The sequence below is a fragment of the Oncorhynchus keta genome, chromosome 4, assembly GCF_023373465.1.
Source record: "Oncorhynchus keta strain PuntledgeMale-10-30-2019 chromosome 4, Oket_V2, whole genome shotgun sequence".
NCBI classification, from domain to species: domain Eukaryota; kingdom Metazoa; phylum Chordata; class Actinopteri; order Salmoniformes; family Salmonidae; genus Oncorhynchus; species Oncorhynchus keta.
Genome location: NC_068424.1, coordinates 18,461,301 through 18,484,959, shown reverse-complemented (window position 1 = coordinate 18,484,959; position 23,659 = coordinate 18,461,301). Strand labels below are relative to the sequence as shown.

The window sequence follows — 23,659 nt, the reverse complement described above, 5'->3', positions numbered from 1 at the left end:
TGGTACGCCTGATCACTGACGACGATGAGACAGCCTGTAGGGAGGAGATCAGAGACCTGGCAGTGTGGTGCCAGGACAACAACCTCTCCCTCAACGTCAGCAAGACAAAGGAGCTGATCGTGGACTACAGGAAACGAAGGGCCGAGCACGCCCCCATTCACATCGACGGGGCTGTAGTGGACCAGGTCCACATCACTAAGGACCTATCATGGTCCAAACACACCAACACAGTCTTGAAGAAGACATGACAACGCCTCTTTCCTCTCAGGAGGCTGAAAAGATTTGGCATGGGCCCTCAGATCCTCAAAATGTTCTACAGTTGCATCATTGAGAGCATCTTGACTGGCTGCATCACCGCTTGCTATGGCAACTTACTGGCATCCGATCACAAGGCACTACAGAGCGTAGTGTGTACGGCCCAGTACATCACTTGGGCTGAGCTCCCTGCCATCCAGAACCTCTATACCAGGCAGTATCAGAGGAAGGCCCTAAAAATGGTCAAAGACTCCAAGCACACAAGTCATAGACTGTTTTCTCTGCTACCGCACAGCAAGCAGTACCTATGCAAAGACGGCTAAATAGTTAACCAAATAGCTACCCGGACTATCTGCATGGACCTTTTGCGCAAACATTTTTGACTCATCACATATGCTGCTGCTACTGTTTAACCATCTGTCACTTTATTCCTAGTATATGTACATATCTACCTCAATTACCTCGTACCCCTGCACATTGACTCAGTACTGGTACCTCTTGTATATTGCCAAGTTATCATTACTCATTATGTATCTATTATTACTTTTATTATTACGTGATTTACTTTTCTATTATTTCTCTATTTTCTTTCTCTCTGTATGCTGTACGCTTGCTGTTGGGAGGGGCCCGCAATGAAGCATTTCACTGTTAGTCCACACACGAAAGCTTGTGATGAATAACATTTTATTATCTGGATAAGAAAAGTGATATGACATGTGACTCTCACCGGTGTTGTGCTGTGGGGTTATTAGTGGTACTCACAGGTGTTGTGTGAGGTGGGGTTATTAGTGGTACTCACCGGTGTTGTGTGAGGTGGGGTTATTAGTGGTACTCACAGGTGTTGTGTGAGGTGGGGTTATTAGTGGTACTCACAGGTGTTGTGTAAGGTGGGGTTATTTGTAGTACTCACAGGTGTTGTGTGAGGTGGGGTTATTAGCAAGTGTGTATATGTGTATATGATAACTCAGGGAGGGACAGCTGCAGGTGGGTTTGTGTGTTAATGAGGTGTTGTGCTCTGCGTTGTGTCTGTCACAGGGGAGGACAGATGGCCAGTGTCAGCACCGCTGGCAGAAGGTGCTCAACCCAGAGCTGGTGAAAGGACCCTGGACAAAAGAGGAGGATCAGAAGGTAAGTGGAGATGGGAGTTACCCCAACCTGGGGTGGAAAAAGAAGTAGATAAAGAGCTAGCGAGAACATGTATTGTTCTGAATTTTATTGGAGCGGCTCCTTGATAACACAATACAAACAAGCTGCAGGATGAACATCACAGCCCTTTTTGTAATCTGAAACATTGAAAGGAACATACAGTACACATGTTCCTCTCCCACTCTCTATCCCTGTTTGTAGCCCATAGACCCTGCAGTAGTTTTCATTGGCTGTGCATACGACTCACTACCTCATGCTTTAGAACAACCAAAGCTCTCCAAGTTTCCCTGGTCCTGAGCCCCTCCTCAGCCAGGCTTTAGGGTCATATCTCTCATAGTTGGAGGGTGAACAATACATTCCTTAAATAGAACTACATGATGCCTCGCCTACTGGAATGTCAAGATTGATATTTTGTTCCTCCAACATCTAGGCCTCACATCACAACACGCCAGTGATAGTATTGCTCTGGCATGCCCTTAGTGACATGCTAGAAGTAAGATATTCAGGAAGATAATAGCACTGGGTAGTGTAGGCCTGCTAAGAGATGACAAGACATGTTTGGCTCCATGACAGAAGTGTTGTGGCAACTAGTTCTACTTCTTCAGCTGCATTCTTGACATTCTATAGTGTTGCCAATGACGATGTGGCACCTCGGCATGATTCCTTCCAGTAATAGATACTATACAGTATGCCAGGGGTCGGGAACAGGTGGCGGGATTCCCTGCAGTAATAGATACTATACAGTATGCTAGGTGTTGGGAACAGGCTGCGTGATTCTCTCCAGTAATAGATACTATACAGTATGCCAGGGGTCGGGAACAGGCGGCGTGATTCCCTCCAGTAATAGATACTATACAGTATGCAATGGGTCGGGAACAGGCAGCATGATTCTCTCCAGTAATAGATACTATACAGTATGCCAGGGGTCGGGAACAGGCAGCATGATTCCCTCCAGTAATAGATACTATACAGTATGCCAGGGGTCGGGAACAGGCAGCATGATTCCCTCCAGTAATAGATACTATACAGTATGCAATGGGTCGGGAACAGGCGGTGTGATTCCCTCCAGTAATAGATACTATACAGTATGCAATGGGTCGGGAACAGGCAGCATGATTCTCTCCAGTAATAGATACTATACAGTATGCAATGGGTCGGGAACAGGCGGTGTGATTCCCTCCAGTAATAGATACTATACAGTATGCAAGGGTCGGGGAACAGGCAGCATGATTCTCTCCAGTAATAGATACTATACAGTATGCTAGGTGTCGGGAACAGGCGGTGTGATTCCCTCCAGTAATAGATACTATACAGTATGCTAGGTGTCGGGAACAGGCTGCGTGATTCCCTCCAGTAATAGATACTATACAGTATGCCAGGGGTCGGGAACAGGCGGTGTGATTCCCTGCAGTAATAGATACTATACAGTATGCTAGGTGTCGGGAACAGGCTGCGTGATTCCCTCCGGTAATAGATACTATACAGTATGCCAGGGGTCGGGAACAGGCGGTGTGATTCCCTCCAGTAATAGATACTATACAGTATGCAATGGGTCGGGAACAGGCGGCGTGATTCCCTCCAGTAATAGATACTATACAGTATGCAATGGGTCGGGAACAGGCGGCGTGATTCCCTCCAGTAATAGATACTATACAGTATGCCAGGGGTCGGGAACAGGCGGCGTGATTCCCTCCGGTAATAGATACTATACAGTATGCAATGGGTCGGGAACAGGCGGCGTGATTCCCTCCAGTAATAGATACTATACAGTATGCCAGGGGTCGGGAACAGGCGGCGTGATTCCCTCCGGTAATAGATACTATACAGTATGCAATGGGATTCCCTCCGGTAATAGATACTATACAGGGAACAGGCGGTATGCAAGGGTCGGGAACAGGCGGCGTGATTCCCTCCAGTAATAGATACTATACAGTATGCCAGGGGTCGGGAACAGGCGGTGTGATTCCCTCCAGTAATAGATACTATAGATGCCAGGGGTCGGGAACAGGCGGCGTGATTCCCTCCGTATGCTATACAGTATGCAATCGGGGAACAGGCGGTGTGATTCCCTCCAGTAATAGATACTATACAGTATGCAATGGGTCGGGAACAGGCGGTGTGATTCCCTGCAGTAATAGATACTATACAGTATGCCAGGGGTCGGGAACAGGCGGCGTGATTCCCTCCGGTAATAGATACTATAAAGTATGCAATGGGATACTATACAGTATGCCAGGGGTCGGGAACAGGGGTGTGATTCCCTCAAATAGATACTATACAGTATGCCAGGGGTCGGGAACAGGCGGTGTGATTCCTCTGCAGTAATAGATACTATACAGTATGCAATTGTGATTCCCTCCAGTAATAGATACTATACAGTATGCAATGGGTCGGGAACAGGCGGTGTGATTCCCTCCGGTAATAGATACTATACAGTATGCAATGGGTCGGGAACAGGGGGCGTGATTCCCTCCGGTAATAGATACTATAAAGTATGCAATGGGTCGGGAACAGGCGGCGTGATTCCCTCCAGTAATAGATACTATAAAGTATGCAATGGGTCGGGAACAGGCGGCGTGATTCCCTCCAGTAATAGATACTATAAAGTATGCAATGGGTCGGGAACAGGCGGCGTGATTCCCTCCAGTAATAGATACTATACAGTATGCCAGGGGTCGGGAACAGGCGGTGTGATTCTCTGCAGTAATAGATACTATACAGTATGCTAGGGGTCGGGAACAGGCAGCATGATTCCTTCCATTTCCAATTCCCCCACACCTCCCTGTATGTTCCCAAGTATTCCCACACACAAAAAAAGAGACGTGATCATGTCTCAATGTTATTAAGGTATGAAATTATTGTTATTTTCAAATACAATCACTTTTTGGGCTTAGTTGTGGTCAATTTGCAGTGTACAAATTATTTGAATTATGTTTCGGGCACCCCGAAAGTTGCCTACCCCTGCAGTATGCATATTTTTTAAGTCCAGAGGATTGCATTGTAAGAAGTCCCTGTCTTCTTTGCTCCTGTGTGTATAGGTGATTGACCTGGTTCATAAATATGGCCCCAAGCGCTGGTCTGTGATTGCCAAGCACCTGCAGGGGCGGATCGGGAAGCAGTGCCGTGAGCGCTGGCACAACCATCTGAACCCTGAGGTGAAGAAGTCCTCCTGGACCCAGGAAGAGGACAGCATCATCTACCAGGCCCACAAACGCCTGGGCAACCGCTGGGCCGAGATCTCCAAGCTGTTGCCTGGAAGGTAACGGAATGATATACCGTACATCTCTTTGCCTGAGTTAGTGGGTGGTTACATCTCAAAATATAAAAGTGGGTGGTTACATCTCAAAATATAAAAGTGGGTGGTTACATCTCAAAATATAAAAGTGGGTGGTTACATCTCAAAATATAAAAGTGGGTGGTTACATCTCAAAATATAAAAGTATAAAAGTGGGTGGTTACATCTCAAAATATAAAAGTGGGTGGTTACATCTCAAAATATAAAAGTGGGTGGTTACATCTCAAAAGAGTAAAAGTGGGTGGTTACATCTCAAAATATAAAAGTGGGTGGTTACATCTCAAAATATAAAAGTGGGTGGTTAGTAAAAGTGGGTGGTTACATCTCAAAATATAAAAGTGGGTGGTTACATCTCAAAATATAAAAGTGGGTGGTGGTTACATCTCAAAATATAAAAGTATCTCAAAATATAAAAGTGGGTGGTTACATCTCAAAATATAAAAGTGGGTGGTTACATCTCAAAATATAAAAGTGGGTGGTTACATCTCAAAATATAAAAGTGGGTGGTTACATCTCAAAATATAAAAGTGGGTGGTTACATCTCAAAATATAAAAGTGGGTGGTTACATCTCAAAATATAAAAGTGGGTGGTTACATCTCAAAATATAAAAGTGGGTGGTTACATCTCAAAATATAAAAGTGGGTGGTTACATCTCAAAATATAAAAGTGGGTGGTTACATCTCAATAGAGTAAAAGTGGGTGGTTACATCTCAAAATATAAAAGTGGGTGGTTACATCTCAAAATATAAAAGTGGGTGGTTACATCTCAAAATATAAAAGTGGGTGGTTACATCTCAAAATATAAAAGTGGGTGGTTGCATCTCAATAGAGTAAAAGTGGGTGGTTACATCTCAAAATATAAAAGTGGGTGGTTACATCTCAAAATATAAAAGTGGGTGGTTACATCTCAAAATATAAAAGTGGGTGGTTACATCTCAAAATATAAAAGTGGGTGGTTACATCTCAAAATATAAAAGTGGGTGGTTACATCTCAAAATAGTAAAAGTGGGTGGTTACATCTCAAAATATAAAGGTGGGTGGTTTACATCTCAAAATAGTAAACGTGGGTGGTTACATCTCAAAATAGTAAATGTGGGTGGTTACATCTCAAAATATAAAAGTGGGTGGTTGCATCTCAAAATAGTAAAAGTGGGTGGTTGCATCTCAAAATAGTAAAAGTGGGTGGTTACATCTCAAAAGATAAAAGTGGGTGGTTTCATCTCAAAATAGTAAAAGTGGGTGGTTGCATCTCAATAGAGTAAAAGTGGGTGGTTACATCTCAAAATATAAAAGTGGGTGGTTACATCTCAAAATAGTAAAAGTGGGTGGTTACATCTCAAAATATAAAAGTGGGTGGTTTACATCTCAAAATAGTAAACGTGGGTGGTTACATCTCAAAATATAAAGGTGGGTGGTTTACATCTCAAAATAGTAAACGTGGGTGGTTACATCTCAAAATAGTAAAAGTGGGTGGTTGCATCTCAAAATAGTAAAAGTGGGTGGTTACATCTCAAAATACATTTACATCATGGGTGGTTTAGTAAACGTGGGTGGGTACATCTCAAAATAGTAAAGATGGGTGGTTTACATCTCAAAATATGGGTGGTTACATCTCAAAATATAAAAGGGTGGTTGCATCTCAAAATATAAAAGTGGGTGGTTGCATCTCAAAATAGTAAAAGTGGGTGGTTGCATCTCAAAATATAAAAGTGGGTGGTTAATCTCAAAATAAAAGTGGGTGGTTTACTCTCAAAATAAAATATCTCAAAATAGAAGTGGTTACATCTCAAAATATAAAAGATCTCAAAATAGTAAAAGTGGGTGGTTGACATCTCAAAAAAAGTAGAAAATAAAAGTAAAAAATAGTAAAAGTGGGTGGTTGCATCTCAAAATAGTAAAAGTGGGTGGTTGCATCTCAAAATATAAAAGTGGGTGGTTACATCTCAAAATATAAAAGTGGGTGGTTGCATCTCAATAGAGTAAAAGTGGGTGGTTGCATCTCAATAGAGTAAAAGTGGGTGGTTGCATCTCAAAATATAAAAGTGGGTGGTGACATCTCAATAGAGTAAAAGTGGGTGGTTGCATCTCAATAGAGTAAAAGTGGGTGGTTACATCTCAAAAGGGTGGTTGCATCTCAAAATAAAAGTGGGTGGTGGTAGTAAAAGTGGGTGGTTCATCAATAGAAAGTGGGTGTAAAAAATGGGTGGTTGCATCTCAATAGAGTAAAAGTGGGTGGTTGACATCTCAATAGAGTAAAAGTGGGTGGTTGCATCTCAAAATAGTAAAAGTGGGTGGTTACATCTCAAAATAGTAAACGTGGGTGGTTACATCTCAATAGAGTAAAAGTGGGTGGTTGCATCTCAATAGAGTAAAGGTGGGTGGTGACATCTCAATAGAGTAAACGTGGGTGGGTACATCTCAAAATAGTAAACGTGGGTGGGTACATCTCAAAATAGTAAACGTGGGTGGTTACATCTCAATAGAGTAAATGTGGGTGGTTACATCTCAATAGAGTAAACGTGGGTGTTTACTTTTCAATAGAGTAAAAGTGGGTGTTACATCTCAATAGAGTAAAAGGGGCTTCCCTTCTTCATCTCAATAGAGTAAACGTCATCTTTAAACCTCTCAAAATAGTTTCCTACACCTAGTAAATGTATCTCAGTAAACGTATCTGGTCCCATTAAAAGGGGCTTCCTTCAAAGGTGTAATTTCCTACACCTAGAGTATAGTAGTATCTGGTCCCATTACCAAAGGTGTAAGGCTAAGGGCAAAAGCGTAGGTTTTGTTAGGTTTTTGGACAGATCTAAAATATTTAGTATTTAAAGTATGCCAGCAGCATACCACCCTGCATACCACTGCTGGCTTGCTTCTGAAGCAGGGTTCGTCCTGGTCAGTTCCTGGATGGGAGACCAGATGCTGCTGGAAGTGGTGTTGGAGGGCCAGTAGGAGGCACTCTTTCCTCTGGTCTAAAATAAAATATCCCACTGCCAATATTGACAATATTGATATTAATATCCCAATATTGACACTATCCTGTGTAGGGTGCTGTCTTTCGGATGGGACGTTAAACAGGTGTCCTGACTCTCTGAGGTCATTAAAGATCCCATGGCACTTCGTAAGAGTAGGGGTGTTAACCCCGGTGTCCTGGATAAATTCCCAATCTGGCCCTCAAACCATCACGGTCACCTAATAATCCCCAGTTTACAATTGGCTCATTCATACCCCTCCTCTCCCCTGTAACTATTCCCCAGGTCGTTGCTGCAAATGAGAATGTGTTCTCAGTCAACGTACCTGGTAAAATAAATTTAAAAAATTGAACAACCTCCCTTATAGGACAGACAACTCCATCAAGAATCACTGGAACTCCACCATGAGGAGGAAAGTGGAGCACGAGGGGTACCTCCAGGAGGGCTGCAGGGGATTCAGCTCAGAGCATGGGGGGTTGAAGCGACGCCACCACAGACCCTGTGTCCCCCAACTAGACACCCCCCACGGTGGGCACAGCCCTCTGGGCATAGCTGGACCAACTCAGGTGAGAGGCCTCTCAGACATTTCTGTTCCGTTTCATTCAAACAAGGTTTATTGGCATATTGAAAGGATCCGTGTTTAATGTTCCTGTGTGTTGTAGCTTGGGGGTTACCTCTATAGCCCTCACTGTGGCCAGCTGATGGACAGCCTCCCAGACTCCTCCAGCTACTTATTGGTGAGTGACCTGTCCTTTACAGCTGGCCAAGAGTCCGGTATGTTATTTGACTCAAAAGCTCAAGGTTTGGACTGAAGCATGGAGCTAAATCAGTAGAAGTGTCTTCCAATCCTGTCCACTTTACCATCCCTTTTTTGTATCTTTCCACCGTACTAACTTCAGTCTACTTTGTATTAATCACCCTCTGAATCAAACCACTAAATGACCTGCCTGAATTTCTGTTTCTTCTCTGTGTCTTGGTTTGGTGTTAATCAGAGTAAGCCTGAGTCTGATATGAGTAATTTGTGAGTAAATTTGTTCTCTCCTTCCTTCTTTCCCTGCCGACCTTTTCTTCACTCCCTCCGTCCACTCCTCCTCTCCTTCCCGTGTGTGTTTACTCCAGCCGTCCTGCCATGATGATCCAGACAAAGAGCAGAGAATTAAGGAGCTTGAGCTGCTGCTTATGTCAGCAGAGACCGAGGTCCGGAGACAGGCCCAGTGCCGAGGCCCATGTGTAAGACACACTCTCAGTGTGTATGTGTGTGATGATGTAGCCTAGTCCACTTGAGCTTGTAGTTATGCTGTAGTGATGTCATAGTAGCCTACCCATCTCACCCCTCTCCCCACACTCCCGTTACGCTTCGTAGTTCTACCCCTCCCATCCCCATTTTCAGTGCTTCCTGCCATCTCGCCATGCGGCCGCCACCATTAACCTCCTCTCACTTCCTCCAGCCTCCTATCTGCTCCTCACAGCAGTAGTGCACGGTGTCACTTCCTCCAGCCTCCTATCTGCTCCTCACAGCAGTAGTGCACGGTGTCACTTCCTCCAGCCTCCTATCTGCTCCTCACAGCAGTAGTGCACGGTGCCTCCTATCTGCTCCTCACAGCCTCCTAGCCTCTATCTGCTCCTCACAGCAGTAGTGCACGGCCTGCTCACAGCAGTTCCTCCAGCCTCCTATCTGCTCCTCACAGCAGTAGTGCACGGTGTCACTTCCTCCAGCCTCCTATCTGCTCCTCACAGCAGTAGTGCACGGTGTCACTTCCTCCAGCCTCCTATCTGCTCCTCACAGCAGTAGTGCACGGTGTCACTTCCTCCAGCCTCCTATCTGCTCCTCACAGCAGTAGTGCACGGTGTCACTTCCTCCAGCCTCCTATCTGCTCCTCACAGCAGTAGTGCACGGTGTCACTTCCTCCAGCCTCCTATCTGCTCCTCACAGCAGTAGTGCACGGTGTCACTTCCTCCAGCCTCCTATCTGCTCCTCACAGCAGTAGTGCACGGAGTCACTTCCTCCAGCCTCCTATCTGCTCCTCACAGCAGTAGTGCACGGAGTCACTTCCTCCAGCCTCCTATCTGCTCCTCACAGCAGTAGTGCACGGTGTCACTTCCTCCAGCCTCCTATCTGCTCCTCACAGCAGTAGTGCAGCCTCCTATCTGCTGCAGTAGTGCACGGTGTCACTTCCTCCAGCCTCCTATCTGCTCCTCACAGCAGTAGTGCACGCCTCCTATCTGTGTCACTTCCTCCAGCCTCCTATCTGCTCCTCACAGCAGTAGTGCACGGTGTCACTTCCTCCAGCCTCCTATCTGCTCCTCACAGCAGTAGTGCACGGTGTCACTTCCTCCAGCCTCCTATCTGCTCCTCACAGCAGTAGTGCACGGTGTCACTTCCTCCAGCCTCCTATCTGCTCCTCACAGCAGTAGTGCACGGTGTCACTTCCTCCAGCCTCCTATCTGCTCCTCACAGCAGTAGTGCACGGTGTCACTTCCTCCAGCCTCCTATCTGCTCCTCACAGCAGTAGTGCACGGTGTCACTTCCTCCAGCCTCCTATCTGCTCCTCACAGCAGTAGTGCACGGTGTCACTTCCTCCAGCCTCCTATCTGCTCCTCACAGCAGTAGTGCACGGTGTCACTTCCTCCAGCCTCCTATCTGCTCCTCACAGCAGTAGTGCACGGTGTCACTTCCTCCAGCCTCCTATCTGCTCCTCACAGCAGTAGTGCACGGTGTCACTTCCTCCAGCCTCCTATCTGCTCCTCACAGCAGTAGTGCACGGTGTCACTTCCTCCAGCCTCCTATCTGCTCCTCACAGCAGTAGTGCACGGTGTCACTTCCTCCAGCCTCCTATCTGCTCCTCACAGCAGTAGTGCACGCCTCCTATCTGTGCAGTCACTTCACTCCAGCCTCCTATCTGCTCCTCACAGCAGTAGTGCACGGTGTCACTTCCTCCAGCCTCCTATCTGCTCCTCACAGCAGTAGTGCACGGTGTCACTTCCTCCAGCCTCCTATCTGCTCCTCACAGCAGTAGTGCACGGTGTCACTTCCTCCAGCCTCCTATCTGCTCCTCACAGCAGTAGTGCACGGCCTGTCACTTCCTCCAGCCTCCTATCTGCTCCTCACAGCAGTAGTGCACGGTGTCACTTCCTCCAGCCTCCTATCTGCTCCTCACAGCAGTAGTGCACGGTGTCACTTCCTCCAGCCTCCTATCTGCTCCTCACAGCAGTAGTGCACGGTGTCACTTCCTCCAGCCTCCTATCTGCTCCTCACAGCAGCAGTGCACGGTGTCACTTCCTCCAGCCTCCTATCTGCTCCTCACAGCAGCAGTGCACGGTGTCACTTCCTCCAGCCTCCTATCTGCTCCTCACAGCAGCAGTGCACGGTGTCACTTCCTCCAGCCTCCTATCTGCTCCTCACAGCAGTGCAGTGCACGGTGTCACTTCCTCCAGCCTCCTATCTGCTCCTCACAGCAGCAGTGCACGGTGTCACTTCCTCCAGCCTCCTATCTGCTCCTCACAGCAGCAGTGCACGGTGTCACTTCCTCCAGCCTCCTATCTGCTCCTCACAGCAGCAGTGCACGGTGTCACTTCCTCCAGCCTCCTATCTGCTCCTCACAGCAGTAGTGCACGGTGTCACTTCCTCCAGCCTCCTATCTGCTCCTCACAGCAGTAGTGCACGGTGTCACTTCCTCCAGCCTCCTATCTGCTCCTCACAGCAGTAGTGCACGGTGTCACTTCCTCCAGCCTCCTATCTGCTCCTCACAGCAGTAGTGCACGGTGTCACTTCCTCCAGCCTCCTATCTGCTCCTCACAGCAGTAGTGCACGGTGTCACTTCCTCCAGCCTCCTATCTGCTCCTCACAGCAGTAGTGCACGGTGTCACTTCCTCCAGCCTCCTATCTGCTCCTCACAGCAGTAGTGCACGGTGTCACTTCCTCCAGCCTCCTATCTGCTCCTCACAGCAGTAGTGCACGGTGTCACTTCCTCCAGCCTCCTATCTGCTCCTCACAGCAGTAGTGCACGGTGTCACTTCCTCCAGCCTCCTATCTGCTCCTCACAGCAGTAGTGCACGGTGTCACTTCCTCCAGCCTCCTATCTGCTCCTCACAGCAGTAGTGCACGGTGTCACTTCCTCCAGCCTCCTATCTGCTCCTCACAGCAGTAGTGCACGGTGTCACTTCCTCCAGCCTCCTATCTGCTCCTCACAGCAGTAGTGCACGGTGTCACTTCCTCCAGCCTCCTATCTGCTCCTCACAGCAGTAGTGCACGGTGTCACTTCCTCCAGCCTCCTATCTGCTCCTCACAGCAGTAGTGCACGGTGTCACTTCCTCCAGCCTCCTATCTGCTCCTCACAGCAGTAGTGCACGGTGTCACTTCCTCCAGCCTCCTATCTGCTCCTCACAGCAGTAGTGCACGGTGTCACTTCCTCCAGCCTCCTATCTGCTCCTCTGCTCCTCACAGCAGTAGTGCACGGTGTCACTTCCTCCAGCCTCCTATCTGCTCCTCACAGCAGTAGTGCACGGTGTCACTTCCTCCAGCCTCCTATCTGCTCCTCACAGCAGTAGTGCACGGTGTCACTTCCTCCAGCCTCCTATCTGCTCCTCACAGCAGTAGTGCACGGTGTCACTTCCTCCAGCCTCCTATCTGCTCCTCACAGCAGTAGTGCACGGTGTCACTTCCTCCAGCCTCCTATCTGCTCCTCACAGCAGTAGTGCACGGTGTCACTTCCTCCAGCCTCCTATCTGCTCCTCACAGCAGTAGTGCACGGTGTCACTTCCTCCAGCCTCCTATCTGCTCCTCACAGCAGTAGTGCACGGTGTCACTTCCTCCAGCCTCCTATCTGCTCCTCACAGCAGTAGTGCACGGTGTCACTTCCTCCAGCCTCCTATCTGCTCCTCACAGCAGTAGTGCACGCCTCCTATCTGCTCCTCACAGTCACTTCCTCCAGCCTCCTATCTGCTCCTCACAGCAGTAGTGCACGGTGTCACTTCCTCCAGCCTCCTATCTGCTCCTCACAGCAGTAGTGCACGGTGTCACTTCCTCCAGCCTCCTATCTGCTCCTCACAGCAGTAGTGCACGGAGTCACTTCCTCCAGCCTCCTATCTGCTCCTCACAGCAGTAGTGCACGGAGTCACTTCCTCCAGCCTCCTATCTGCTCCTCACAGCAGTAGTGCACGGAGTCACTTCCTCCAGCCTCCTATCTGCTCCTCACAGCAGTAGTGCACGGTGTCACTTCAGCCAGCGGTTTGGAACCAAACATGTGTTTCCTCCTTTTTCTTCTTCTTTTTAAACCTTTTCCCTTCTTTCACCACACCACTGAGGCTTCCATAGCAGAACCCCCCCGTTGCCTTTCTTCATTCATCTATTCACTCCATCCATTTATCTCATTTTAACCTGTGTTGCAGAACAAACTATTATGATGATGTCAGTGGTTCAGATTTTAAATGATAAAATATCTTGGTGTGTTAAAACACATGCCTACCACTGACTTCTCAATGAGGTTTAATGACGTTTTAGACTGAGGGAACAAGTTTGGGTGTTGGGACACTTTTGGGTATGAATTTCGTTACATTGCCTTGTCGTCTAAACTTGATTGAACTTCCTTGAAACGTCATAACTTCTTTCATTGGGAGTTTTCCGAATCCAGTCAGCCTTACTGACCTGGTTGGTGTCCAACCCCAGCATCAGCAGCACCCTAACCGCAGTCTCTTCTCTCTCAGAGTGTGGAGCATTACTCCAGCTGGGCAGACAGTGTGTCAGATGACACCATGACCACCAGCAGCAGCAGTCTGGAGGATCAGAGTGAGGGAGGCTGGAGGGGGGCAGAGGAAGGCCAAGGGCCACCAGTGGAGCAGGCTGAGGGAGGCTGGAGGCTGGCAGAGGAGGGCCAGCACCAGGTTCAGCGCCATGTCTCCCCCAGTAAGTTCCTGGCTGTGGAGGCTAGTTCTGTGCTCTCCACCCTGCAGACCATCCCCGAGTTTGCAGAGACCATGGAGCTCATCGACTCGGTGAGTGTCTAGATCAGACCCGGTGCCAAGATAAGGTGACTAGGGGGCAGATCAGACCCAGAGCCAGGATAAGGTGACTACGGGGCAGATCAGACCCAGAGCCAGGATAAGGTGACTAGAGGGCAGATCAGACCCAGAGCCAGGATAAAATGACTAGGGGGCAGATCAGACCCAGAGCCAGGATAAGGTGACTAGGGAGCAGATCACACCCAGAGCCAGGATAAGATGACTAGGGGGCAGATCAGACCCAGAGCCAGGATAAGGTGACTAGGGGGCAGATCAGACCCAGAGCCAGGATAAGGTGACTAGGGGGCAGATCAGACCCAGAGCCAGGATAAGGTGACTAGGGGGCAGATCAGACCCAGAGCCAGGATAAGGTGACTAGGGGGCAGATCAGACACAGAGCCAGGATAAGGTGACTAGGGGGCAGATCAGACCCAGAGCCAGGATAAGGTGACTAGGGGGCAGATCAGACCCAGAGCCAGGATAAGGTGACTAGGGAGCAGATCACACCCAGAGCCAGGATAAGATGACTAGGGGGCAGATCAGACCCAGAGCCAGGATAAGGTGACTAGGGGGCAGATCACACCCAGACCCAGGATAAGATGACTAGGAGGCAGATCAGACCCAGAGCCAGGATAAGGTGACTAGGGGGCAGATCAGACCCAGAGCCAGGATAAGGTGACTAGGGGGCAGATCAGACCCAGAGCCAGGATAAGGTGACTACGGGGCAGATCAGAGCCAGGATAAGATGACTAGGGGGCAGATCAGACCCAGAGCCAGGATAAGGTGACTAGGGGGCAGATCAGACCCAGAGCCAGGATAAGATGACTAGGGGGCAGATCAGACCCAGAGCCAGGATAAGGTGACTACGGGGCAGATCAGACCCAGAGCCAGGATAAGGTGACTAGGGGGCAGATCAGACCCAGAGCCAGGATAAGGTGACTACGGGGCAGATCAGACCCAGAGCCAGGATAAGGTGACTAGGGGGCAGATCAGACCCAGAGCCAGGATAAGGTGACTACGGGGCAGATCAGACCCAGAGCCAGGATAAGGTGACTAGGGAGCAGATCACACCCAGAGCCAGGATAAGGTGACTAGGGGGCAGATCAGACCCAGAGCCAGGATAAGGTGACTACGGGGCAGATCAGACCCAGAGCCAGGATAAGGTGACTACGGGGCAGATCAGAGCCAGGATAAGGTGACTACGGGGCAGATCAGAGCCAGGATAAGGTGACTACGGGGCAGATCAGAGCCAGGATAAGATGACTATTTTGGCGGGTTCTTTCATTGGAATTATATTGAATTCTGCTTATATCACAGTAAACAAAGTATATATATAGTATATATAAGTATAAAGTATATATATAAATAGTTTTGTGTCTATAAAAATGATTGAGTGACAAAATCTGAATCTCCGCTGTGCTGTATCAAATGGCTTTGTAAATAAAAGTATAAAGCCTACGAGTGACTAGAGAAGACCAGCCAACCCTGGTATATAAAGTGTAGTGGTGCGTAAGGGTTTTGTAGTTAAAAATAAATCCTAACACTCCATGGTAAAGGGTGTCAATTGAGCTCAAACACTGAGCGGATGCAGTCATATATAAAATATATGTAAACAAGCACAGTAAAGGCAAATGGAGATCCAAATCACCAAAACACAGCCTCCTACAGTGAGATGCAGCCATGCACAGCTGTCTCGCCAAATCATTTAACCAATAGGGCCACTTCAAACATGGAAAATCATGGAGCTCATGAGTTCAGAAACACATTGTGATATGGCACAATACACTTCTGTGGATCAAATTCCACCCACGTAAGCAATGCCAGCCTACCATAAACATGTTTCCAATACAGTACAGTTCCTTTTACAACCACAAAAACTAATAGGCTACCAAGAAAACCAATAGGCTAGCACGAAAATCAATAGGCTACCAAGAAAACCAATAGGCTACCATGAAAACCAATAGGCTAGACCAAGAAAACCAATAGTCTACCAAGAAAACCAATAGGCTGCCAAGAAAATCAATAGGCTGCCAAGAAAATCAATAGGCTGCCATGAAAACCAATAGGCTACCATGAAAACCAATAGGCTACCAAAAAAACCAATAGGCTACCAAGTAAACCAATAGGCTACCATGAAAACCAATAGGCTACCATGAAAACCAATAGGCTACCATGAAAACCAATAGGCTACCATGAAAACCAATAGGCTACCAAGAAAACCAATAGGCTACCAAGAAAACCAATAGGCTACCAAGAAAACCAATAGGCTACCAAGACCAAGAAAACCAATAGTCTACCAAGAAAACCAATAGGCTGCCAAGAAAACCAATAGGCTGCCAAGAAAATCAATAGGCTGCCAAGACAACCAATAGGCTACAATGAAAACCAATGGGCTACCAAGAAAACCAATAGGCTGCCAAGAAAACCAATAGGCTGCCAAGACAACCAATAGGCTGCCAAGACAACCAATAGGCTGCCAAGACAACCAATAGGCTACCAAGACAACCAATAGGTTACAATGAAAACCAATAGGCTATCCTGGCGGCACTTGTAGAAGGCTGTGTAGGCTTTGCACTCAGCAGCATCATCGCTGCTGGGCTTGGCGGCGGCCTCGTTGTTTGATGCTGCTGCTCATCGTTCTCCTTCTTTAGCTTTGTCTGGGTGCTTTGGCAAAGCCAATTTCTGATATCATTTGTGGCAGACTACCTGGTTAGAGCTTGCTAAATAGGCTAAGGCTAATAACACTAACGGTTTTTACAGCTAGCTAAGAAGCTAACTAAACTCTGTAGTGGTGGGGCGTGAGGCAGAGTTGAGTGAAGCAGCTTCAACCATAAACCTGAAGGAGTCAAACCTAAACTCCCCAGGTGCTTTCCATTGCCCCCCTACACACACCGCAGCGCTCTGTCCATTGTGCTGACACAGCGCAGCGGAGATACAGATTTTTCACCAACCTGTCACTCAATACTTTTTATATAGAGACATAATACTAAAACTGAGATGGCACAAGTTTCAACTGACGGGGCTAAGCCCTCTTTTTTTCCCCTTGTGGAGCAGGGCCCGGTGTAGATGTGTGTGTACAGTATATGGCTGTGTGTGTACAGTATATGGCTGTGTGTGTTTATATATACCAGACCCAGAGCATGAATGTTTTGAAAATCCATTGTAGATGTGTCTGGCTCTACAGGACCCTATGACATGGAGCGAGGCGGCCAGCTTTGACGTGTCTGAGCCGACGACCCCCCCAAAACAAACACAGGGGAGCTACGTACCCCAGGGGAGGACCACAGAGGGGATGAGGTATACCATTGACCCCTCCAACGACATCTCAACAAAGCACTGTGCCCCCATGGGTCAGCGGAAAGTCCACACCCCGAACAACGTGCCCAGACCAGGCCTGCTGTCCCTGGGGAGGAGGAAGAGGACAGAGAGGGTGGACCAGTCCCCTGATAGGAGCCGTGCGTCCTTCTTAGAGTCACCCAGCATCAACTCGCCCAAGAACACCCCCACAAAAGCACGCCCTTTCACCCTCTCCCAGGCAAGATGCTAGAAATGTGCTCAAGCTAGGGCATGATGGTGCAACGCATCTGTCTCTAGCAGTATAGCTTCTCTTTATAGTAGCCCTTTCTTATGTCCCCTCTCTAACTGTTGTGATCATGTCTTCCTCCAGTTCTTCAACACATCAGGAGGAGAGCATCTGAGCCTGGACAACCCTGCTCTGACCTCCACCCCGGTCTGTGGCCAGAACTATCTCCTCAACACACCCTTCCAGAAAGAGACCACGCCCAAACACCAGAAAGAGAACATGGGGTAAGCGAGTTACAGGTTCCTCCATATTTTCACATTTGATTCATTCAGTGTGTGTTTGATGTTCTGATCTCATAATTTTGGCAGGTGTTGTAAGAATATCTCTCTTTGTCTCACTCAGTTTCAGGACCCCTAAGATTCATAAGACCATAATGGTTCCGACTCCCAGAACTCCTACTCCATTTAAGAACGCCCTGGCCGCCCAGGAGAAGATGCATGGGCCGCTAAAGATGGTGGTAAGTGTGAAGTTGGTCTAGCTGTGTGTATTTATAATTCACTGTGTGTTGTTATGAGTGCGTGTACTTTGTTACTGTGTTCATATTAATGTGTGTTATGTGTGTGTGTCTATCTCAGCCCCAGCCCCTGGCCTTTCTGGAGGAAGATATCAGGGAGGTGCTGAAGCAGGAGATTGGATCAGACATCTTCACCAGAGAACCACAACCAGACTTCAGGACATGGAAACATGATGTAGGTGTTCATATAACCATGTACAACTAAACTTTTCATGACTTCTGTTTGACTTGTTATCCAGTCTAACCACAACCTTGTCCCTGACCCTCCCAGGTGGATGGCCCAGCCAGGAAGGTGCGTAAGTCCCTGGTGCTGGACTCCTGGGGGAAAGACTGTCTTAACCAGGACCAGCTCAATAACGCACTGGTGGGTTCTGGGATATAATCAATCAGACTAATCAGTCAACCAACCAACTAATCAATCAATTCATCAGTCAACCAACCACCTAATCAATCAATTCATCAGTCAACCAACCAACTAATCAATCAGACTAATCAGTCAACCAACCAACTAATCAATCAATTAATCAGTCAACCAACTAATCAATCAATTCATCAGTCAACCAACCAACTAATCAATCAATTCATCAGTCAACCAACCAACTAATCAATCAGACTAATCAGTCAACCAACCAACTAATCAATCAATTAATCAGTCAACCAACCAACTAATCAATCAATTAATCAGTCAACCAACCAACTAATCAATCAATTCATCAGTCAACCAACCACCTAATCAATCAATTAATCAGTCAACCAACCAACTAATCAATCAGACTAATCAGTCAACCAATCAGACTAATCAGTCAACCAACCAACTAATCAATCAATTAATCAGTCAACCAACCAACTAATCAATCAATTAATCAGTCAACCAACCAACTAATCAATCAGACTAATCAGTCAACCAACCAACTAATCAATCAGACTAATCAGTCAACCAACCAACTAATCAATCAGACTAATCAGTCAACCAACCAATTAATCAATCAGACTAATCAGTCAACCAACCAACTAATCAATCAGACTAATCAGTCAACCAACCAACTAATCAATCAGACTAATCAGTCAACCAACCAACTAATCAATCAGACTAATCAGTCAACCAATCAACTAATCAATCAGACTAATCAGTCAACCAATCAGACTAATCTGTCAACCAACCAACTAATCAATCAATTAATCAGTCAACCAACTAATCAATCAATTAATCAGTCAACCAACCAACTAATCAATCAGACTAATCAGTCAACCAACCAACTAATCAATCAATTAATCAGTCAACCAACCAACTAATCAATCAATTAATCAGTCAACCAACCAACTAATCAATCAATTCATCAGTCAACCAACCAACTAATCAATCAATTCATCAGTCAACCAACCAACTAATCAATCAATTCATCAGTCAACCAACCAACTAATCAATCAATTCATCAGTCAACCAACCAACTAATCAATCAATTCATCAGTCAACCAACCAACTAATCAATCAATTCATCAGTCAACCAACCAACTAATCAATCAATTCATCAGTCAACCAACTAATCAATGTCTACCCGTCCTTGCTCCGCTCCAGGTCCCAGAGGAGAGTTTGTTAACCAGCTCCTTATTGATGACCCCACTCCCGGAGAGAGACAGAGAGGAACGCCCCTGCCCCCCCTCGTCTGGGAAGGAGGGGTCCTGTGGCCCCCGGCGCCACCTTCCCAGCCCCCGCAAGAGGAAGAACCCCCCCTCGGTCAGAATTTCCCACCACGATTCACCTGGACAGGTACACACAGACACCTCTCTTTGGTGTAACTCCTGACCCTTTAAAAAACAAAGCAACACATTTCATTATAAAACAACACATTTCACTGCCCCTATCTGGTGTATGTAGAAGAAAAACAACTTTTAAAAAACAACAACATTTAAGTAAATACTAACTTGACATTATTTCTCCTCAGGCGATATATATATAATGATAGGGAGAGGGGAAAGGTCCCTCCAAATTGGACAGTAAATTAGGTACAGCTGGTCCCTTGTCAAAGAAACCTGCCAACTTTTCAGTGAATATTTTTTTATTGAGCATCAAGGTCTTGGTTGTGAGAAGGGGATAGACTAATGCGTTGAGAATAGTCCTCTCTTCTTCTCCTGCAGCTCAACAACCAGTGGGAAGCAGTGGTTTATGGGAAGACGGAGGACCAGCGGATTATGACAGAGCAGGCCCGGCAGTACCTGAGTAGCACCTACACGTCCACAGGCTGCACCTCGAGGGCGCTTGTGCTCTGAGACCTACGTCCTCACACACTACATCTGTCCACCCTCCTTCTCATAATGACTCTTAACATACTTAGACAATCTGGTGTAGATCTACTCAAATAATTTAGACATTTGTGTATTGATAAGATCGGTAACTGAACACTCAAGTGTACCACAGAATACTTTACAGAAAAGGTAAGACTGTCATTGTTCTGGGTCACACTGCTTGGTTGTCATAAATTGCTTTGTTTGTCTTTTGAATACCACCAGCCGTTGACCTCCGAGCCATGTAACAGGGTTGTACAATACTCGATTTCCTGCACTAGTTTATAATGTGTTAAAACTGAACAACCTGCACATACAGTAAGTAGCAAGCTGTAGAAATAGTTGTTGTATTACTACTGTAGCAGTGACTGCTTATGAGTTTCATATTGTTAATATATTGTTTAAACAAAAATGAAAAAATACATTTTATGATGTAACATTACATGTATATGTATATTCAGCTTGTTTGTAGAACTACCCTGTACTGCTAAACCTGTTGTTATGAAGTCTTGAGAGAGAGAGAGAAAGAGAGGAGAGAGAGAGAGCTGTCAGTATTGCACTACTGAGTAGGGGTTGGCTGCAGAGAAACAGTCAGTGTTGAGGAGGTAACTGGATAGTACTATGACGTTTCCATTCCAAGGCCATACTTCCCTTTAGCAGTCTCAAATTGAGACTTTTGTTGAATGTATTTCATAGCTTGAAACTGCGAAGAAACTCAATATGGAAGGGTACCTTTTTTGTTCATTTGTTTGTTTTTATCTTATCTTATTTATGATCTGTTCTCTAAAACCTAGATATTAATATAAGTGTAAATTGAACACAACGTTTCCATTGAGAAATGTACCTTTGCTGACAGACAGTCTAAAACCCTTCTGAAACCCTTTGACCTATAAGGTCAGTTCTACCACACTGAACCTAGATCAGAATCCAGTTGTCATGTTTGGTACAGACACATAGCGCTCATGTCATCAGTGTGCTAAAGCAAGCATTTTAGTTGAGGTTCTATTTATTCAATGTTTACTCATTTATTTATTTCCAAAAAATTGGAAAATAAATGATCAAATAATGCTATTTTCTTTCTATCAGAAAAAGGATTGGGCTACCTTTCAACTCATTTCTACGAATTAGACATAACAAGCGAACATGCACTACCACTAATCTCTTTCATTCAGTCATTGTTTTAACTATCCGATTTAGTTAATAACCATTGTATCGTGACATCACCGAGTTGTTGATATTGGTAGAACAGTTTCCCCCGGGATCAGAGTTTCTTTTGTATTCTCCATAGTAGTAGCAGGATTCCGTCTCCAACCTCTAATAGACAAATTGCACTTTTCTCATCGTTTAAGTGTTTTGTTCATTTGTTTGTGTGTGTTTTGTTTGTTTCATTTATTTAAATCTAGTGCCATTGGATGAATGTGTCACGACATGTGACTATTAGACACTGACATACAGATGTAAAGACAGAGCTGTTTAAAATCCATTGTTTATAAGTAATAATTACAAGTACAACACAAGATATTCAACATACTATGAAAGATGAAGCTTTTACGTCTTTATGTGACAATGCGGTCTTCTATGGTTCTGATTGGTTGCCTCTATAACAATAGGGATGCAGCAGAGTATCTATGGTCCCTGTGGTGATGGTGGGTGTCATTTGTTCCGACAGTCTTCCAGCTGTTTAGAATCTAGATTATAATGGGGATTATCCAGCATTAAGTGTGTTTGAGAATAAGAAGGGAATCTCCTCAGGAGAGATCAAGTGGAAAGGTCATGTATGTTCACACTTTCTGAGCTCCACAGAACCACACTTTCTGAACACCACAGAACCACACTTTCTGAACACCACAGAACCACACTTTCTGAACTCCACAGAACCACATTTTCTGAACTCCACAGAACCACACTTTCTGAACTCCACAGAACCACACTTTCTGAACTCCACAGAACCACACTTTCTGAACTCCACAGAACCACACTTTCTGAACTCCACAGAACCACACTTTCTGAACTCCACAGAACCACACTTTCTGAACTCCACAGAACCACACTTTCTGAACTCCACAGAACCACACTTTCTGAACACCACAGAACCACACTTTCTGAACACCACAGAACCACACTTTCTGAACACCACAGAACCACACTTTCTGAACACCACAGAACCACACTTTCTGAACACCACAGAACCACACTTTCTGAACTCCACAGAACCACACTTTCTGAACACCACAGAACCACACTTTCTGAACTCCACAGAACCACACTTTCTGAACTCCACAGAACCACACTTTCTGAACTTTCTTATTTTCCAACATCTAACAGCTACAGTAAATATGGATATATGGTTGTTCTCTGTTCTGTCGGTTGGTTTGACTTCAGTATGTTTTGTTTGTAACATGTTTGTACGTAACACTTGGACATCTAGGTTATAAGGGAATTGAGTATATTTATAGTAGCAGTTGTTATCATAATCATGCATGAACAATAAGCAATACGTTGAACTTTTCAGTGATCATGTTTTTACTACAACTACAATAATTACAGACGTAACACTTCTATTATGTCATTTTCAAAGTTTACTGTATTTTCTGCTGAAATCATAACCAGGTACCATAGAATTCCCGCCAACTGCCATTGTAACCATGTACTTAATATGTAATAATAATAAAATGTTATTGCATTGCGTTTGTGGTTCTTTGTCATTGTGTTATGTAACAGCAATATGATGTTATGATCTTGGTGCACCTCTCTTTAACACTGCAGTCTTATTCACGTTAAACCTCATCCAAATACCTTCTTCTATCCCTGTTCCCTCCAGTGGAAGGACTCTTCTGTTCCCTGTCCAGTCCTGTCAGGTCCTTATGGCAGTAGATTAACAGTATCTGTGTATATGTTGCCTGTGGTGTGTGTCAGCTTGGCCTGGGTTCACCATGGACACAATCCCCCTTCCGTGTGTGTGTGGCGGTGTGCTGTCAGCTTGGCCTGGGGTCTGTGACACGAGTCCCCCTCCGGCAGGACAAGAGGCCTCTCCACAGGGTCAGCTGCTGGCCCTAAAGACGCCCAGTCACCCGTGACTTAATGCCCCCGGGCGCTATTGTCCCCAGGGCCTGTTGCTTTTACAGACCCATTCACTCAATTGCCCCCAAGAGGAGGGGCACAAGGCCTGGCGACTTGCCTTCTGCTGGGGCAGCATCAACAGTACAGACAAACGCGCACGCAAATATCCACTAGATCAATCTGTTTCTTGTCTGGGCAGGACTTGAGCTATTGTTGCTTTCAGATGGTCTGGACTGGCTTGAGACATGTCAAAGGCTTACTGCCTCTTAATTGGTTGTTGGCATCAGCCTGTAAAGCCTTGTGTTTACTGCGTGTATTGTTTTGGTCCTGCACAGGGCACTCCTTATTGACTTAGCTTGGCCACACATGCACCTGTTGGGTATCAGTACAGACATGTGTACTATACAGACGTGTGTACTATATGGTGTATTGACAGGAATCTATTTCGGTAGTACTGTAGCAAATCAATCAATGGGTAAAGCATTTATTGATTTTAGAGAAGTATGTTTTACTTCAAATATATATACTGTTCCAAGTCATTATGTTGTACAGTGCTCAA

At 46.2% G+C, this 23,659-nt stretch overlaps 1 protein-coding gene across 3 annotated transcripts in view; it reads left to right on the top strand.

Moving 5' to 3' along the window:
- LOC118370190 (myb-related protein A-like) overlaps positions 1–22,728 on the top strand; it is a 30,698-nt gene extending 7,970 nt beyond the window's left edge. Inside the window, exons 4-16 of one of the 3 annotated variants that reach the window (XM_052503155.1) lie at positions 1,291–1,383; positions 4,440–4,660; positions 8,031–8,229; positions 8,326–8,400; positions 8,783–8,893; positions 13,367–13,654; positions 16,845–17,195; positions 17,328–17,467; positions 17,586–17,700; positions 17,819–17,932; positions 18,029–18,121; positions 19,334–19,525; positions 19,894–22,728. In XM_052503155.1, coding sequence (XP_052359115.1) covers positions 1,291–1,383; positions 4,440–4,660; positions 8,031–8,229; positions 8,326–8,400; positions 8,783–8,893; positions 13,367–13,654; positions 16,845–17,195; positions 17,328–17,467; positions 17,586–17,700; positions 17,819–17,932; positions 18,029–18,121; positions 19,334–19,525; positions 19,894–20,025 — 2,124 coding nt within the window. In that variant the 3' untranslated portion in view covers positions 20,026–22,728. Of the gene's footprint in view, positions 1–1,290; positions 1,384–4,439; positions 4,661–8,030; positions 8,230–8,325; positions 8,401–8,782; positions 8,894–13,366; positions 13,655–16,826; positions 17,196–17,327; positions 17,468–17,585; positions 17,701–17,818; positions 17,933–18,028; positions 18,122–19,333; positions 19,526–19,893 lie in introns of all 3 variants that reach the window. The other 2 variants (XM_052503151.1, XM_052503158.1) reach the window with 2 other exon arrangements.
- The last annotated feature ends 931 nt before the right edge of the window (positions 22,729–23,659 follow it).